General features: G+C 59.9%; 1 protein-coding gene across 4 annotated transcripts in view; it reads left to right on the forward strand.

Moving 5' to 3' along the window:
- The window catches only part of BSN (bassoon presynaptic cytomatrix protein), a 104,074-nt gene that overhangs the window by 77,003 nt on the left and 7,483 nt on the right, over positions 1–19,588 (forward strand). For all 4 annotated transcript variants that reach the window (XM_074602673.1, XM_074602674.1, XM_074602675.1 and 1 more), the window contains 2 exons: positions 10,801–11,235; positions 12,678–19,331. In XM_074602673.1, coding sequence (XP_074458774.1) covers positions 10,801–11,235; positions 12,678–19,331 — 7,089 coding nt within the window. The remainder of the gene's footprint in view (positions 1–10,800; positions 11,236–12,677; positions 19,332–19,588) is intronic.

Consider the following 19,588-nt stretch of genomic DNA (forward strand, 5'->3'; position numbering starts at 1 on the left):
TTGGGTTTTATTGTGAACAGAAAATCTTCTTAATTCTTCATCCATTTGGATCCAGTCTCTCGGAACTGAGCTGGTAGCTAATTTAGCTCTTTCTCCAAGATAAAACAGAGAGAAATAGTAAGGTTCAGTGAAAAGGAAAACGAAAAGCATTTTCAGCGTCTGAGACTTGCTCTCTTGTTCCTCCTATTTTTCTTGCTCTTTGTGATTTTCCTTTTTCTTGAATTCACAGCGCCATGCTCACGCATTTCCTCCGGCAATGGCACCTTCGGGTGCTCAGCCTGGATGTGTTGTTTCTCCCCCTTCTCCGAAAAGATGCTTCATCTTGAGTCTGTCCCAGGCCAGGGGCAGGTTTATCTCCACCCGCCCGCTGCAAGAGGGGACATGGGGTAATGGTCGAGGTAGCAGAAGATGTGTGCTGGTAGCCAATGGCCAGGAAAAAAAGGGAGCACATCCAGATTGGAGATAAGTGAGTATCAAAGCTGCTGCCCAGCGATGGCGACTGTGGGAAATCAAGGGCGTATTTTACCTGAACCAAAGTGCTGAGGGATGAGCTGGCGCAGAAGGTGGTGGGTGAACTCGTTGGGTCAGAGTGAGGATGGGCATTTCTGGTGGTCACGTCTGGCCCCAAAACTGGTCTTCTCTTCTTCCAATAGTAACATGGAGGATGTCCCATGTCCCACCGAGGGGTGGTTGGCCTCCGTGTCTCACCTTCTTGCCGTCTCGAGGCAAACCTGCTCGTATTCCTCTCCATTGCCGTGCTGGGAGCTGGCGTCTCTGCTTTCCCGTTCCAGATGGCAGCTGGTTTATGCTGGATGTCTGTGTTATTGCAGAAGCGTGGCAGTGACACCAATGCTCAGCAGACCATTCCCAGGGCAATAGATGCTCACACGCAGCCCTGGGAATCGGTCCCGCGGCTTTTAGATGAGCCCAGAGCATCAAAGTGCTCTCCTCAGTATCCTACTGATTTTTTTTTGAATTTTTCTTTTTTTTTTTAATCTAATGAACTGGAAGGAAATATGTTGAGTGGGGAGGGATGTCTATATATATTCTGCAAAAGCACCGGTTTCCAAATTTTTGGACAGCTGTGTACCCTTTTTTAGCAGCCCCTTCACACAGCCCACACAGCACCCAGGCTCTCGCAATCGGGCTCGTTTGGAAATACGCTTCCTTGATTGCAAAATAGTTTAAATCCTTTGACTTGGAAACATTCTTGCCGTTCGAAAAGATTTTTGATTTTTTTACTTTTTTTTTTTTAAGCTCCGAAAATACAGAAGGTGCTTCCTGCCGCAGCAGCTGCCCTAATTTTGGAGGTGGTGGGAGACGGGGAGGGATGAGCTGGGGGAGCCTGGCCGATGGCTACGGCCGCACAAGGATGCGGGTGCTGAGATGCTCCGGAGATGGGCTCCGGAGCACCCGTGGGTGCTTCAGCTGGATGCCAGAGTTAGGGTGGGGGTCGGGGGGGGTTATTCTGGGGTCCTAGCCGGACGATCAAACTGGTTACCCAGCTGGCCCTTGGCATTCAAGTCAGTCAAGGTGAGCTTGTTTCTCAGCTCCGTGGAATAAAATTATTTGGGCCCCTACAGTGAAATAACAACATGGAAAAGTAGTCTAAGCTTGACTCTAACACTGCAATTCCTAATAACGTGGAAGAGTTGGTGGCCTTTTCCTCTAGCCAGCCAAATTTGGGAATGACCCTTGGCTGGGAGCGCCGGGACAGCTCAGGAGACAGCAGAGCAGCATACGCCCTGGTCCGTGGGTCAGTGCCCCAGAAAGCCCATCGGTTTTCTGCAAATCTCCGCTCCTCCTGCAGGAGGGGCTGCCTGGGATGGCGATGCCCGGACCCAGTGCATGGCAACCGGGGTTTGCAGCTGGGCGAGAAGCCGCAGGTGGTCCAGGCTGGCTGTGGTGGTGGAAACCAGGTTTGTGTCTCTCTTCCTACGCTCCCGCCACTTTGTCCCCACCGTGGTGGCGTTCACCGGCCCAGCCGTCGGCTGCTGCAGTGGAATAAGCTGGACTTGGCAAAAAGCACAGCTATTCCTCGAAGGCGAGCAGAGGGGAGCGTGGCTATTACTCATCAGTCAAAAGACTTTCAGCTGGAGTAATCCTCCGCTGGCTCTGCGGTGTGTCGAACCGCAGGGTGGGAAGCAGTGAACGCCTCGGGGGCTGTTTCTCTGACCCCCCGGGCCGTGCCGTGGAGGGCTGGTGCTTCCCTGCCGCGGCCAGGAAAAAAATCCCTGGCGTGAGGCACGTGCAGGGGGAAGGAGAAAGGAGAGCCCAGAGAGCAGGATGCTCCCGGGTAGTGCAGGGACTGGACTGCGATGGCCACTTCGGCGCCTGGATGTTGTCCATCTCCGCATCTCCGATCTGCCTTCCCCTCTCCGTGGCACCGGAAAAGGGGACGGGTGGTGGGGCAGATGCCGCTGCTGCTGCTCCAGGTCCCCCCGGGCAGGTTTGGTGAGGGGAGGGAGAACCGGTGTGAGACATGGCGTCTCCTCTGTGTCTGCCGTGGAGCCAGGGCTGGGAGCTGCCCCTGCCCACGTCCTTCCCTCCCGGCAGGGCTGGCGGCAGCTCAGCCATCATGTGCAGCTTCTCCCGTCTTCTCTTTCTGTGTCTTTTTTCCAGCTGGGAGAGGTCCCAGCGCAGAGAAGGAAGAAGGATGGGGTGGAGCAGGTGGGAGGCAGAAAACATGCCCTGCGACGCAGAGCTCATCCCGGCGAGCTCATTACCCTGCACTGTTTTTAATCACATTATTGCAGTGTGAAGGCCACTGATACATTGCACGCATCTAAAATAGAGATAGGGAGGGACTGTTGGCTCCTTCGGGCTGAGAGAGGAACAGATAAGAATAGGCTGATGCTGGAAAACACATCGCTGGGTTGCTCAGTCAAATGCTATATTTAGCAAGGGATTGAAATAACTGCGGTGGTTTTCAGCTGGGCTAATCTGTGAACGATGGTTCCACTAATACTCGCCCAGTTGATGGTAATGAAGTCAATTAGCATGGAGCAGCTGGCAATCGAGGTAAACTCGGCTGTGGGAGGTGCGTGCGGTCCCCTTGCCACCTCTCCCTGCGGACAGTCCCAGAAGACCATGGCTTTATGCCGAGGGAGCGCTGGCTTTTTGCTGCGCTGCCCGCAACAGCCCCTGGGCCAGCAGCGAGAAGGATGTGCAGCGGCTCCCTGGGGACCCCACCGGCTCCCCTGGCTGGGCGGGCATCGGCACAGGACCAGCCGGGCTCCAGAAACACGACCTGCTCTGCTGAACGGTGTTTGAGTTGCATTTAGCACTTATTTTTTATTTAGAGATTTTATATATATGTATATATATGTATATATATATATGCATGCGTAAACTGGAGAAGCAGCACGCATATGCCGGCATCAGTGCAGTTAGCACGCACACGCGCAGGCAGGGCAGCTCCGCATCTAGCTTGAGCAGGATTTTGAGGGTGTTTTTAGGGGAAAAAAAAAAGCCCCATTGGAGCAGCAGAATCATAGAATCACAGCACAGTTTGGGTCAGAAGGGACCGTTAAAGGCCATCGAGTCCAACCCCCTTGCAATGAGCAGGGACAACTAGATCAGGTTGCTCAGAGCCCCGTCCAACCTCACCTGGAGTATTTTTGGGGATGGGGCATCTCCCGCCTCTCTGGGCAACCTGGGCCCATGTCTCACCACCCTCAGCGTAAAAAATTTCTTCCTTATATCTAGTCTGAATCTTCCCTTTTTTAGTCTAAAACCAGTACCCCTTGTCCTATCGCGACAGGCCCTGCTATGGCAGCACACCCTACGCTTTCTGCCCCGTCCCGGAGGTGGCTGTCCTGCGGCCGCGTGGGAACGCACGTGTGTGCACTGCCGGCCGTGCACGGCCAGCCCTGCCTTTCCCCCCCCCGCCAGCCCTGCCTGTCCCCCTGTCAGCCCTGCCTGTCCCCCCGGCTCCCAGGGCTGCCCCTGCCTGCCCACCGCCTCCGCATCCCCCTCGGTCTCCGTCCCCTCTCGGCTCCGTGTCCAGCTGAACCCTCCCTGGTCTCTTCCCGATGAGCTTCTCTGACGAGCGAGCATCTCCTGCGTTTGCTCCATCTCCCCTCCTGATCTCTGGCGCTTTTCCTCGCCCTCCTCTCAAATCCCATCACTGCCTCAGCCTCCTAGGAGAGAGAACGGCTGGGGCAGAGGTAAAACCAGGCCCGTGGTTATTTGCCGATGGCACGGGAGGTTGAAAATGTGCTTTGTGATGTGCGTCCCCACCTCCGTAAGCGAGCAGCCCGGAGAGGTGTGGGGTCAGCAGGCTTCCCATCGCCTCCTACAACTGCAGCGGCTCGGTCCAAGGGGTTTGGCAGAGGTATGCGACGCCTCCAGCTGCGGGGAGGAGATCTGGGGGGGTTCGGGAGAGTTCTGCTGTGGGAATGGGTTGAAACAGAGAGGGGAACAAGCATCCAAAATGAATAAGCACTGGGGAGGCTGCTGGCAGAGAGCATCTCTGCTGAGGGGAGGGCGCAGGAGCAGGCAGAGGATGGAGAACCTGCCAGCCAGAGCCCAGGCACTGCCCGAGGTGGGTCTGAAACAGCCCTGGCATCTGGCGATCAAGCATGACTCAATCCCTTTCCTTTAAAACTGTGCTAAAAACCATTCCACAGTATGGCCGGAGCCGCCGTGTTCTTAGCACGAGGATGCTGAGCGCTTGGGAGATGGGATCACGCAGTGAGATGCCCCCATTTCTGCTGCGGGAGGGCGCGTGGAAGGTGTCTGGATGTCAGGAGCCCTCCTGAGCGGGAGCTTTCCTGCAAGTGGGGCTGAGAGGAGTGCTTGAGAAGCGATTTTATGAGGTTCTTGTTGTTAATTTGGATCTTGATTCAGATACCAGAAGTGTTTTCCATATTTTCCAGGCACCCATCTGTCACAGTGATGAGCCCTGCACAGTACTTGTCAGCAAATAAATGAAATATTCTTGTGAGATCCACTGCGTTTAGTGCTGGGAGATGTGATCTGGCTCGCGAGATGCTTACACCTCGTGCTGCTTATCTTATTTTGTACAGATTTTTGTCCTGGTATTTTAATAGATATTGGTTTGATTGTGTAAAATAATACTGTAGAGCATAAATAACCGGACAGAGTCCTAGGGGCGATGTTGCAGGGAGCGTTTTGCGCTGGGATGAAGACGACGGCCCGTGCGTCTGCCAGAAGCCGGAGCAGTCGCAGCGAGGGTCTCGGGGGTGACGGGGACGGTGGGACTGGCAGCCAGGAGCTAAGCGGGGAAGCCAGGAAGCCTCGGGGGAAGCCTGGGGAGCCTCTGGCACCGTCGGCTCGCAGACCTCCGAGTTGCCAAACGGGGGATTCATGCGCAGCCATGCTGCTGAAGCTCGCTGGCTCCGCCGTTAAAAAAACCCCCAGCGGCGCTGGGGGATTCGGCACTTAATTAACTTGCCAAGCGGTAGCATTGACCAAAATTACGCGGGAAGGCTTCTATTTTACTTAATTACAGTTTTGTTGTTGCCCATTAGTGAATTAAAGCAATTGCAGGGTAAGACCCGGCGGAGGTTGGCGAGCGTGGCTGTGGCCACCTGCCAGCGGGTGCCAGAGCTCGGGGGGAGCTGGGCGCAACCCCCACGGACACCGACCCCCCCCATGGACACCGACCACGTGCCCTGTCCCCCCCCATATTGCGGCAGCAGCCCCGGGGGCTCCCCTGCCAGCAGGGCTGCTGCGAACTCCCCCTCGCCCCCGGGAGGGAGCGCTTGCAGCCATCGCCTCGGCAGTCGCCGCCCCTTCAGCAGAGCCTGCGGGAATTGCGGCCGCATCCCGCATTTCCCAACACTGCTTGCGTGGTGCGCAACTAAACACCGGGGTAGTCGTTACCGCTCGGATGCGACGCCTTGAACGAAGCCGCCTGCTCTCGGTCGCGGGCTGGGGCTGCCCTACACCCCGGGGTCCATCCTGCCCCTAAAGACTGCAGGAGCTCCCTTTCTCTCTCGGGAAACCTACTTTTTCCGCAACTCCTCCACAAATCCCAGGGGTTTTGGGGGTGAGGAAGGTTGGGCGCCCGAGGGGTCGGCGTGGTGACCATCCCAGAGGTGTAAGCTGATAACCCGGCTGGGCTGGGCAGCCCCCGGCTCCCTCGCCCCGCTGCCTGCCCGGCTGGCCGGTTTCCAGCGCTCCCTGCCCTGCCAGCGCCTCTTCATTTAAGATAGCATCTCAGGCGCGCTTTGGTTTCATCCCTCTCTTTAATTATTGATGTTTTCCTTCGCCTGGAGCCCGCTCTGTGTCCCGGCGGTGTTGCCTGTGCGCTGGCTCCCCATCGCCTGCACTCTGTGCGGTTAAACCCCCCGTGCCTGCCACCACCGTGCCCCCTCGGGCAGCGAACCTTGGTGTCGAGCAAGGCCCCATCCTGATCACGGCCGTGGTTTCCAGCGTCTTTAAGCACAGAGACTCAGACAGGTGCCGGCATGCCTTTGCCATAAGCTCCTTACCCGCTTACCGCCCCGGCGAGGGGCACCCTGACTTCCTGGGCATCCAAGGGTTTGGACATACAAAGCACTAAATACAGCCTAATTATTATTATTATCTTCATGGGATCTGGTTAATCTCAATGGGGATTTACAAGCTGTTAGCAAACCAGCCGGTCGTTGAATGTTTGCATTTTTTCTCAGGGGCGGCTTAATCCCCGTGGCCACGTTTGCTGGGACATGCCTGTCACCAAGTTATACATACGGGGGAGCTGATCCGTCTTGAGCGAGAGCAGAGGTGCTGCGGGGTAACTGAAAATGAGCTGATAACACTGTGGGGCCGCCGGAGAGGGACGGGTCCTTCGTCACCGGCAGAGCGTGGGGCGCTGGCGCGGGGCTGTGAGATGCTTCGGATGCAGCATCTTCACCGAGCCCCTGGTTTTTTAGCATCCAGCAGCGTGGCGGGTATCAGTGATGGGTGTTGATGGGGCTGCAGGGGGGCTCTTAAAGACAGGGCCGGAGAGCTCGGAGAGGTTTGCCAGAGATGTTCCCACTGGGCGTGGGCGGCTTTGCTCGCCTCCGTCCCCCCGCAGCTGCCAGGGGCAGGATTTCACGCCTCCCCGTGTGCGTGCAGGAGCCCGGCAGCTTGCAGCTCTGCTGCTGGAGGCATTCACTGCAGCAAGCGCCGGGATGCGATGGCAAACGCTGTGCTGGTTGCTGCGGCACCAGCCTGTGCTCGCAGCGCGCACACGGCTCCGCGCGGCACCAGCGGCTGACAAGGCTGAGGGCTCTCCCACGGCTCGGGAAAATTCAGTTATCCTTTCCCTGGTTCTCCCAGAAAGGCAGGGAGAAGGGGGAGAAAAGGAGGGGAAAGGAAAGGGAAAAGTCTTCCTGGGTTGAGATAAAGACAGTTTAATAGCACAATAACAGAAAAGAAAAATAACAATAATAATATTAATAATAACGACACAAGTCAATCTCACCACTCGGTGAATTGGTGCCTTCCCCAGCAGTGATCACGAGTACCGCCCCCACTCCTGACTAACCCCATTTCTGTACCGAGCATGACGGCTGTGGCACAGAACATTCCATCCTTCTGTCTGTGCTCCTTCTCAGCTTCTGTGGGAAGCGGAAAAAAGTCCTTGAATAGTATAAACATCACCTGGCAACAACCAAACCAATATGCATTACTGCCATTCCTGTCATACCACATCTGAAACACAGCAGCCGCTGGAAAGAGAATGAACTCTGTCCCCCCGGGACAGTTTCCCAGCCTTTCTGCCTGCTGTGAAAGGCTAGGGGCATTTCGGAGTGGAGCTCCCCAATCTTTTTTGGCAGGGCTATTTTTACCGGAGATCGTTCCCTTATCCGCTTCCCGGTGCGGTCCCATGAAGAGTCGAGCTGTCACATCTGCGAGAGCAGGACGGCGGGGCGAGCTGCTCAAGGTGGGGCAGCTGCCAAGAGGAATGGCTGTGGAGCCACAGCTGGGAGCAGCCTGAGGGAGGATGCTCCGACCGGTCTGTGGAGCCATCAGATCCCCATGGCACAAATCAGCCCTTCGCTCTCCCAGTCTTGGAGGACCCTTACGCTTCATCCTGATGAGATGACGCCAGCAGGTCCTCTCCGCTGGTGCCTGCCTTGTGCCATGGTGGTGTCCCTTGTCTGCATGGACTGAGGGAGGTGCTGGGGGGGGGAAGCATGGGATCTCCAGCCCAGCCTCCCATGCACAGCAGGGCAGCCACCAACACAAGGGCCTTTGTCTAACAAAGTCTTCAACCCCCTCCAAAGATGGAGACCCCACAGTGACTGTCCCGGGCTGTACCGCTGCCTCAGCAAAGGGGCTTTTCCTCATGTCCACCCTGAACATCTGCTCTTTCAAAGCACTTACATCTGTACCCAGGCGGACCTAGACAAAAGGAGTGTACCTGTCTGGGACTCTGCACCTTTTGGAGGGTGTCCTGCCATCGTGGTTGGCCCGGGAGGGCACTGGCTGAAGTGTGTGCAACCCCCACCTCTCCATGAGCTCAACAGCCACCTCCTAGAATGGGACCAGACTTGCCATCCACCGTTGGCTCCTTGTGGCCAGCGTTGGCCTCCCATGGTCATCCTTGGCTTGAATTTTGCCCTTGAAGGGCAAAAGCAGCTGAGCCCATCCCCTCATCCAGAGCCTCCCAGCCACCACTGTCTGCAGACGATGCCTCTCCCAGGCAGCGTGTTAAGGGCCTGGATGGGGTAGGGTGGGTTGTTTAAGATGGGCTGATCTTCTCCGGTTCTTCCAGGACCAAGCTGGGAGCTGGCATGATGGCAGAGAGGGACGAGCAGGAGCTGAGCTCTGGCCCGGCACAGCCAGCCCATCCCCTCTGCATCGCGCCTCCCCTTCATTGCCAGCATCGGGGAGGGAGCTCTGGCCAAGAAAAATGGGATTCCTGAAAGAAAAATGAAAGGCCGCGTTTTTTCCATGAGGCAGGAATTCAATTTGTGTCACGCAATCACATTTCCTTCTGCAGTCTGAAATAATTACACAGCGGAGCAGGGTGAGGAGATCTGATTCAGAGGCACAGGGATGAGAGCGAGTTCTGAAATAAAAGAAGACAAATGCAATCATTAAGATACAATAGGCTGCACTTGCCCCTTAATTAGACTTTCTCTTTGATTAAGCAGTAATTAAATATTACCATGCTGAAAGGGATTATTTTTTTACGGCCTTCCGAAGCCCTAATGTATTCTTAAGATGTTTGTGTGAAGAGCAGGGGCTGCTGCAGGGTGGTAGAGGTGGGAGGGAGGACGTTGCATGCCTGCCCCTTCCCCACAGAAGAAGACCTCCTGCCCCGCTGTTCCCTGGAGAACGTGGGCTGGATGCCGGCTCCTGGTCCAGATTGCTGCTTGAGTGAAGAAGCATCCATGGGGAAGTTTACTACTCCCGGCCACCACCAGCTGCAGAGCATCTTATCAAAATGTTGGGTCCTGAGTGTTGGATGGAGGGGCCAAGCCCATTATGGTGTTGCCACCTCACAGGTGTGGGTTTTAGAGTTATAGAATAGAATCATAGAATGATTTAGGTTGGAAAAGACCCTTAAGATCATCAAGTCCAACCATTAACCTAACACTGCCAAGTCCACTACGAAACCATGTCCCTAAGCGCCACATCTACCCGTCTTTTAAATACCTCCAGGGATGGTGAGTCAACCACTTCCCTGGACAGCCTGTTCCAATGCTTGACAGCCTTTTCAGTGCAGAAATTTTTCCTAATATCCAATCTAAACCTCTCCTGACGCAACTTGAGGCCATTTCCTTGAGGCCGTTTTGGTGAATCTCATCTTCTACGTGGAGACCATGGCCTCTGTGGCCCCAACAGACGTGACTGGCTTGCAGCCCTGGTCCCAGGCTGGTCCAGCTGAAGACCAAGACCTCTTTTCCAATAGCGTGACAGCTCCTCTGGGGCCACCTGCTCTCTCCAAGGTTGGCCACCTCAAGCTTTGGGAGCAACAGATCAGCAAAAGAGGAGTCTGGGGAAAAGGACTTGGAGCATATCAGGCTATTAGCAGCAAATCCGAAAAGATGCAAGATGATGAAACATCAAAAGGGAAGGAAATGTCAGGTCCCTATTCCTGGACATTCCTGGGTGGATAAAAATAGGCCTTGGACGACCTCAGGGGGGAAAGTGCTTCTGGTCTCTTAATGCAGAGCCCCTGCCGTAGCCCCGCAGGCTCTCTGCCACTCACAGCCCCGCTTGCAAGTTGCTTTTTCCAGGCCATAAAATGACACCCCTTGCTGAGAATTTCACTAGACGAGATTGTCTTGTTCTTTTCCTGCACAGCGTGTACTTTGGGTAATATCTTTGGGAAATTTTTGCATGCTCGTGTACCCAGTATTTTCTGATAACCTAGAAAAAAAAGATCCTTAAGTATTATGATTATGCTATTAAACCTTTATTGTATTGCAAATCAGAGTGAGAAAGGAACTGTATGGAGCCCCAGAAGTGTTAAGCCACGGCAGTAATCTGCCTTCGTTGTTTAACTTCATTTAAAACTGAAAAAAATACCTGCAAGACTGGAGATGAAAATAGATGGTGATGCTGGGCAGGGTGTGAAATCCCTGTCTTGTAGCTGTGGTCCCTCTGGCCAAACATCACTGAGGTCGGGATGAGGATAGGGGTAGTTTTAAGCTGGATGGTTGGTCTCCTAGATGTACAGTACAGCGCCTGCTCACCGCCTGGCCTCTCTGAAGCCGGTTATTTGGTTTGGGTGGGCCGAGTCCTTTCCCCCATCACCGTGTGTCCCATCAGCCGAACTTCTCGGTGAGATCCCTGCTCAGACAAAGCTCCCCGAGTTTGAACAGAACTTTTCCTTTCTCTGTTTTGCAGAAGAACGAATGGCTGTGCTTGAACTGCCAAACTCAGCGGCTGCTCGAAGGCAGCCTCGGCGACCCTGCCCCGATGCCGCTGCCTGCCCCAAAGCAACCGCCCACTGGCTCCCCACGGCACCAGCCGCCGGCCACCGTCCAGCAGCAGAAAGCACCCACGCCGGCGCCCACCGAGCCGGCGGCACCCCCCGAGCGGCAGCCCTCGCCCGCAAGGAGCCTCCGGGCTGCCGAGCAGAGCAGGACCCCGAGCCCTGCCCCAGCGGAGAAGAAGCCCCCGGCACCGGCAGAGGAAAAGCCGCTGCCCAAAGCTGCCCCGGAACCTTCCAGAGCTCCTGAGAGCACCACGCCGAAGGGCAAGAGCGTGACCCCCAAACCGGAGGTGGAGAGCAAGGAGAGCCGGGCACCCCCCGAGGCACCGCGGGCGAAGGAGCAGGAGGTGAGTTCTCAGGCTGCGTCGGGCTCCCAGCATCCCTGGGGACCACATCCCGCCCAGGGCCGGCGCGGCGCTGAGCCGTGCCTCCGCCGGTGGCCGTGCTCAGAAACTAGGCGGTTATTCCGAGTGTCGTCAAGGCCGTTTGCCTCAAGAAATGGCCTTTTGGGAAACAGTGAGCTCAAAACAGCGCTGTCTCAGCGTTTCCAAACCGCTTAGGAATTTCGCAGGCTCTATAGCAGTGTCCTGGTATTTGCCTCCTCTTTATTACAGTTGCATCCATTTGGGCATAACGCAATAGTTCAGGTTGGCTTTGCCCTTTGGATCCGTTTTAAAATAATATAAGGGCAGTTGAGTTTGTCATTAAATGGAAAACTCACTGCACAACATCGCATGCTGCAGCAGTGAGCATTTTTCAAGCTCACAGTCCCACCTTTTTTAAAATTCAGTACATTTTGGGGGAAAAGCTTGGCTGCGTCGGGATGGTTCTCCCCCAAGAGCACCCATCCCAATGCAGCCAGCACAGCCCCGCTGCGGGGAGGGGACGCAGCGGGAGGTCCCCATCGGCTGGGAGGGGACAACTGCATCCTGGCATCCCTGTCTGCTGGCACTTCGGAAATCAGATAAGGTCCACGGTGCCTCCGTGGGGGTGATGAGCCCTGCCAGTAGCACCAGGGCCAAGCGTTATGGCGCTTTCCCCATGGTTTGCCCCAATGCTGCCTAATTGTAACGTCAGTTAAAAGGGCCTGTTTATTTCTGCTGGCGTCTAATGAGGGTGCTGGGTGCCGCCCTGCTTCTGAAGGCTGCTTTGCATGGCTGTCAGTCAGGGAAATTAAAGTTCATTAAAAGGCGGCCATGCCCCACAGGGGCTGCTGGCAAAGCTCCTGTCCTCTCGGTGCCACCGCGCCAGCCTGGCCGGGCACCAGGGTGCGAGGGCTGCCCCCACCCCAGACACCCCCCGCAATTCCCGGTGCTTGGGCTTCTCCCGGTGCAGGCAGGGGAGGGCGGCAGGCGGCTCTGCCGTCGCACCCCTTCCTCAGGGAAGGGCACACGGCCGTTGGTACCCCGAGGCTTAGGGCTGGGGCTCTGCCACCACTGGCCCTCTGTAGTGGCTACTAAAAAATCCATGCTGCCATTAGACAGCCTTCTCCTGTTGGTTATCGGGAGAGATAACACTGACGGGGCCTGGTTTTTTAAACGTATTTATGAGTCCCACAATGCCCACGCCCCCAGGGGACATTTGCTGTGCCATCCCCTGCTTGCAGCACGCCCAGTCACCTGCCTTTTTTGAGGGGGGGGACACAGGGCATCCCCCAGCCTTCGTGCCGGGCTTGCTCCCAGCGCTGCCCAGACCTTCTGCATGCTCCCCCGGGGAGGATTTGCGTGGAAGAAGGGAGAGCAGCTCCAGAGCTGCCCGTGGCTGACGCTGTGCTATCCCTCGCCCACAGGATGGGAGCAAGCCTTACCCCCCGGACCTGTCCCGCAGCCCCCAGAGCCTGAGCGACACCGGCTACTCCTCCGACGGCATCTCCAGCTCGCAGAGCGAGATCACCGGCCTGGTGCAGCAGGAGGAGGAGAAGCTGAGCGGCACCGGGCTGGCTGGGCAGAGCCCCCCCAGCCCCTCCGAGCTCACCAAGCTGGAGAGCAGCATGCGGCCCCTCCTGGAAGGCCGGGGCACCCCACCAGAGCCCACCGAACGCGGCAAGAGCTGCCCAGAGCCACGGGAGGAGCAGCGGCAGCGGCAGCGGCCACGGTACCTCTCCATCACCCCCGAGGCCTTTGACTCGGACGAGGAGCTGGAGGACATCCTGGAGGAGGATGAGGACTCACTGGAGTGGGAGAACCAGCGGGAGCGGCGGGAGAGCGCGGAGTCCTCGGATGAGTTCGGCAGCAAGCTGCGGCACGACTACGTGGAGGACAGCAGCGAGGGGGGCTTCTCCCCGGTGCCCCCCCGGCCCAAGGGCCAGGAGGCAGAGGTGAGCGATGAGGAGTTCATGCGGAGGCAGATCATGGAGATGAGCGCGGAGGAGGACAACCTCGAGGAGGAGGAGGAGGACGAGGAAGGCTACAGGCGCACCAAATATAGCATCCCCAAAGCCGGGCAGAAGGCTGAGGTGGAGAAGGGCAAAGAGCCGGCATCGGCCAAGCGGCGCTTGCCGCACGGCCCCGGCAGCCTGTACAAGGAGGAAAGGAAAGAACTGGAGGCAGCGGAGGGCGACGACTTGAGCACAGCCCAGGGGGGGCTGCGTCGTTTCAAAACCATTGAGCTGAACAGCACGACCGGCTACGGGCGGGAGATGGAGATGGGGCAGGAGGCAGACACCAGCCTGGACCGGGAGCCCGAGCTGGAGATGGAGAGCCTGACGGGCTCCCCCGAGGAGCGCTCCCGGGGTGAGTACTCCTCCACCCTGCCGGCCACGACGCCCAGCTACACCTCGGGCACCTCACCCACCTCCATCTCCTCCCTGGAGGAGGACAGTGACAGCAGCCCCAGCCGCCGGCAGCGGCTGGAGGAGGTGAAGCAGCAGAGGAAGGCTCGCCACCGCTCGCACGGCCCCTTGCTGCCCACCATCGAGGACTCGTCCGAGGAGGAGGAGCTGCGGGAGGAAGAGGAGCTGCTGCGGGAGCAGGAGAAGATGCGGGAGGTGGAGCAGCAGCGCATCCGGAGCACGGCGCGCAAGACCAAGCGCGACAAGGAGGAGCTGAGGGCCCAGCGGAGGAGGGAGCGCTCCAAAACTCCCCCCAGCAACCTCTCCCCCATCGAGGACGCCTCCCCCACCGAGGAGCTGCGGCAGGCGGCAGAGATGGAGGAGCTGCACCGCTCCTCCTGCTCCGAGTACTCGCCCTCCATCGACTCCGAGGCCGAAAGCTTCGACGCTGTGGCCTCCAAGCTGTACAAGTCGGGCAGTGAGTACAACCTGCCCACCTTCATGTCGCTGTACTCCCCGACGGAGAAGGGGGAGACCGGCCCCAGCCAGCCCGCCAGCAAGCCCCTCAAGAGTGCTGAGGAAGCCTATGAGGAGATGATGAGGAAGGCAGAGATGATGCAGAAACAGCAGGTCCAGCAAGCCCAGCCGGCCGTCTCTTACAGCAGCACCTACCAGCAGGTTGGCTACCATGGCACCGAGGGCCAGAACGGCTTCGAGTACCAGTATGCCGAGGAGTACCAGTACGACGGCGGCCCAGCGCGCCCCTCCCAGCCCGGGTATCCAAGCACCCTGCCGAAGGCGGGAGCGGTGTACGAGGAGATCCTGCAGACCTCCCAGAGCATCTCCAGGATGCACCAGTCCTCCTCCTTCGACCTGGCCCTCGAGCAGGGAGAGAAGGCGAAGGGGCAGGAGGAGGCATACCCGGAGAAGCACTTCCTCAACGCCGAGAGCGCCTACGCCGACCTGATGAAGCAGAACGGCGGTCCGCTCACCCCTGGCACCAGCCCCACACAACTCTCCGCTCCCGTCTCCTTTGCCACCTCCGATGGCAGCACAGGAAAGGCCATTCCTGACGTCCGGGTCACCCAGCATTTTGCAAAAGAGGGGCAAGACCTAGCCAAGCTCCAGAGTGCTCCGGCAGTGCCCAGCCCAGTGTCCAAGGCTGCTGCCACTACTTACGCCTACAGCAAAGGTGCCAGCACGGTGACGACAGCGTCAAGTGGCCCCGGGGTTGCTCCCCGCAGCTACAGCTCCCCAGCTCCGGAGGCCCCATCCATAGCTGGCAGAAGCTACAGTCTGGCGAAGAGCACCGTCAGCTACGGCTCACAGACAGAGGACACCAGCAGAAGCAAGGCGGTGGTGGAGATCAGCGTACAGACAGCCAGGGAGAAGCTCCCAGCCACAAGCGACAGCAAGCCCTCGCCGCCCAAGGCGTACCCCTTCTTCAAGAGCTCCAGCCCTCCGCTCTCGCCCACCTCCCCCACGCAGAGTCCCACCCGCACCGCAAAGGCCACAGCAGAGTTTTCCACGCAGACACAGAGCCCCCTCCTCCCCTACGAGGGTCCCACTGCCACCACTGCTGGACCTGCCACCTCTTCCCCCATGGTGGCACAGGGGACGCAGACACCACACCGGGCGGGCTCGCCGCGCCTGACCCGGCAGTCCTCCTCGCAGGACTCCCCCTTCATGCTGATCACGCTGGCGACCGACGCAGCCAGCCAAACCAAGCCGCCTGGCTCCGGCGCCTTGACGTCCCCCACCTCGTCCCCCACCAGGCCAAGCCGGCAGCTGCCGGCACATGGCTACAGCCAGGCACCGGAGCCGGAGCAGCCACCGGGTGCCTATGTCAGGGCACAGCCGGTGAAGGAGCACGCCCCGAAGGCACCTGCTGTGACTTCAGCTGCTGATGGCATCACAGGGCTGTACGGCTGGGGAGCGCTCCCTGCGGAAAACATCTCCCTCTGCCGCATTTCCTCCATCCCCGGCACATCCCGGGTCGAGCCGGGGCCCAAGGCACCAAGCACTAACGCCGTGGACTTACGGACCGCGCTGAAGTCTGCCCCCATCATCATAACAGACCAAGGCATGGATCTCACCTCCTTGGCCACCGAGGCCAGGAAGTACTGCCTGACCTTGGACCACATCCCGAGCCGTCAGTCCACAGCCATCCAGCCCCTGATCATCAACCTCAACGCCCAGGAGCAGCCCCACGCCATCATCGCGGCAGCCAGCACCGCTGGCCTGGCCATCGCTTCCCCCATGATCCTTTCGCAGCCCAAGCAGCCTGTGGTCTACGGAGACCCTTTCCAGAGCCGGGTGGACTTCGGACAGGGGACTGGGAGCCCGGTATGCTTGGCACAGGTGAAGCAGGTGGAGCAGGGCGTACAGACGGCTGCTGTCAGACCCAGCGCGGCAGCCGGGGGCAAGCCTGAGCCCACTGCTCCACCCCAGACCAAGTTTGCGAGGTACGGCATGCCAGGCCAGATGGTGAAGAAGGACATGCTCATCACACAGACCGGCGGGGCACAGAACGTCGGCGGCCTACAGCAGCCCTTCCCACCGGAGCCAGGCTCGGAGCTGTATCGGGCAGTGCCAGTGGAGCTGAAGAGCCAGAGCCCTCTCCTTGCCTTGGGTGGCAAGAAGTCGCAGGTGATGATGGTGCAGATGGAGGAGGCAGCCACTGGCCCAGTGACCAAAGTGCTGAAGGAGGAGCCTCCAGCCAACGTGCTGGATCTCACAGGCGTGAAGCCGGAGAGCCAGGTGGCCTGCTGCGACGTGGTCTACAAGTTCCCCTTTGGTGGCAGCTGCACTGGCGCTTTCAACCCCACTTCCAAGATGCCGGAGAAGAAAGCTGGGGAGGTGGCGGCACCTGGACGGAAAGCCAGCGGACCCCTCTATGGCAGCAGAGAGACGGAGCTGCCGGAGACCTTCCCCTACCGGGAGCAGCCGGCCCCGGCGCCCGCGCTATATGAGGAGCAGAAGTTTTACCCCACCGGCACTTTTGGCCGCCTCTACTCCTCCATGTCGGACACGAACCTCTCTGAAATCGGAATGAGCTACTACCCCACGAAGGGGGATCAGCCCTTCCCCTCCCCGGCAGGCGACGCCGCCGTGGACCTCAGCACTATGAAGCACTCCTTCAGCGTGGGCTTCGCCGAGGGGGGCTACCTGGGCCAGGGGCTGCAGTACGGCTCCTTCTCTGACCTCCGCCAGCCAACGGAGATGCTGGGCCACCCGCTCCCCATGCGGAGGTACAGCTCAGCCTCCAACATCTACTCCGACTATCGCTTCTCGCCCCGGGGGGACCTGGCCAGCTTCCAGGAGTCCAGCCTGGCCCACTACAGTGCCACCACGGCGCGTGAGATCAGCCGCATGTGTGCCGCTCTCAACTCCATGGACCAGTATGGGGGCCGGCATGCCAACGGCCCCGACCTGCTGCCCTACGGCCCCGGGGCTGGACCAGGGGGCACAGGGGGGCTGGCAGCTCAGCAGCAGGGCCCCGCACCCCCCAAACCCGGCGGGATGTACAACCCCACCTTCCCCGAGGCGCGGCAGGGCTTCGGCAGCCTGGCGCAGTACAACGTCCCCGGCGTCCGCCTGAGCGCCGTCCGGCAGATGTTCCCTTCCACCGCCACCGTGCGAGCCGCCGACGGCATGATCTACTCCACCATCAACACGCCCATCGCCTCCACGCTGCCCATCACCACCCAGCCGGCCTCGGTGCTGCGGCCCATGCTGCGCGGGCTGTACAGACCCTACGGCCCAGGCGGCGTGGCGGCGGTCCCGCTGGCCAGCCTGGCCAGGCTGCCGGTAGTCACTCCCCGCGTCCCGCTGGCAGCACAGGGCCTCTACCGCTACCCGGCCCCTGTCCGGCCAGCCCCGGCAGCCTCGATGATGGAGACGCCTGTCTACCTGGGCAAGCCCGTCAGCACGGCAGCAGCAGCACCGGTGGGCACTGGCCCTGCGCCCAAAGTCCCCACTGCACCCGCCAGTGGCTTGCAGAGAGCAGAGCCGCCGCCAACTGCTCCCCGTGCTGAGGGTCCGGTGGCACCGGCAGCCGGCAAGGAGAGCGGGCAGGCGGCCGCAGCGCCCAAGCCACCACCGGATGGGGCTCAGCGGGAGGAGCGGGAGCGGGAGGAGGAGCGGCAGCGCAAGCAGCAGGAGCACGTGCTGCAGCTGGAGCGGGAGCGCGTGGAGCTGGAGAAGCTGCGGCAGCTGCGGCTGCAGGAGGAGCTGGAGCGGGAGCGCGCAGAGCTGCAGCGGCACCGGGAGAAGGAGCAGCTGCTGGTGCAGCGGGAGCTGCAGGAGCTGCAGTGCATCAAGCAGCAGGTGCTGCAGCAGCAGCAGGAGGAGCGGCACGCGCAGCTGGCGCTGCAGCGGGAGCAGCTCGCCCAGCAGCGCCTCCAGCTCGAGCACATCCACCAGCTCCAGCACCAGCTGCAGCAGCAGCTGGAGGAGCAGAAGCGGCAGAAGACCGCCTTCCCCGAGCCTGCCGCCCGTCTGCCCGAGGGGCCCGTTGAGGTGCCGCGGGGCCCGCCACACAACGGGCAGGCATGGCCACCGCCAGGCCAGGTGCAACCGGAGGGTCCCGCAGGCCCCCGCTACCCCACGCCACAGCGGCCGCTCAGCAGCTCAGCCTCGGACATGTCGCTGCAAGCCGAGGAGCCCTGGGAGCCTGGCCGGGGCATCAAGAAGAGGAACTCGATGCCGCGGCTGCGGGACGCCTACGAGAAGGAGGGGGCACGGGAGGCCTTCGCAGCGAGGAAGACGGCGGACAGCAGCGTGCAGACAGACGAGGAGGACGGCGAGGAGCGGTACCTGCTGTCGCGGCGGCGGCGGACGCGGCGCAGCGCCGACTGCAGCGTGCAGACAGACGAGGAGGACAGTGGAGAGTGGGAGCAGCCCGTGCGCCGCCGGCGCTCCCGGCCCTCGCGGCACGCTGAGGCCGGCGCCGAGGGCAAACCGGAGGGGACAACCCGCGGCACGGCCAGCGTGGGCATCCAGACCATCAGCGACTGCTCAGTGCAGACGGAGCCCGACCAGCTCCTCCGCGTCTCCCCCTCCATCCACATCACCACCCACGACCCCCGGGTGGAGATTGTCAAGTACATCTCGGCCCCAGAGAAGACGCAGCGGGGCGAGAGCCTGGCCTGCCAGACGGAGCCAGAGCCAGCCCCCCAGCCTGGTGTCGTGGTCCCCCAGCTGACGGTGCCCACCACCATCCCACCCTATTCCACCAACATTCAGATGGTGAGCACGGGCCCCCTGGACCCCCATGCTGTCCGGCAGCAGACCCTGGGCAAGTTCGAGAAGAAGAAGCCAGATCCCCTGGAAATCGGTTACCAGTCCCATCTGCCGGCCGAGTCCCTCTCCCAGCTGGTGACCCGCCAGCCACCCCGCTCTCCCCAGGTCCTCTACTCGCCTGTCTCCCCCCTGTCCCCACATCGCCTCCTGGAGTCCTCCTTTGCCACCAGCGAGCGGCTGAACAAGGCTCACGTCCCCCCGCAGAAGCACTTCACCGCCGACTCGGCCCAGCGCCAACAAACGCTGCCGCGTCCCATCAAGACCATGCAGCGCTCCCTCTCCGACCCCAAGCCCATCAGCCCCACTGCCGAGGAGGCCGGCAAGGACAGGTTCTCCCTCTACCAGCACCCACTGCTCCCCAGCAGCCAGGTAGGTCAGCGCGGGGAAAAACCTTTCCCTCGGGGAACGGTCCCAGGAGGTATCTCAGGACATTTCGGTTTCATGAGTGCTGCGGCAATTAATATTTTAAAAGGCTGCAGCACCTGATGGCAGCCGGTGGGCACAGACACCTGCACCAAAGCCAGCAGCCAAAGGGACGCCCTGGAGCTCCACCGGCTGCACGAGCCCATTATGGGATGAGAGCTGCTGCTGGGTGGCAGGATCAGGGCTGTCCCCTGCCCCAGCTG

Source organism: Larus michahellis, chromosome 10, assembly GCF_964199755.1.
Source record: "Larus michahellis chromosome 10, bLarMic1.1, whole genome shotgun sequence".
Classification (NCBI taxonomy): Eukaryota; Metazoa; Chordata; class Aves; order Charadriiformes; family Laridae; genus Larus; species Larus michahellis.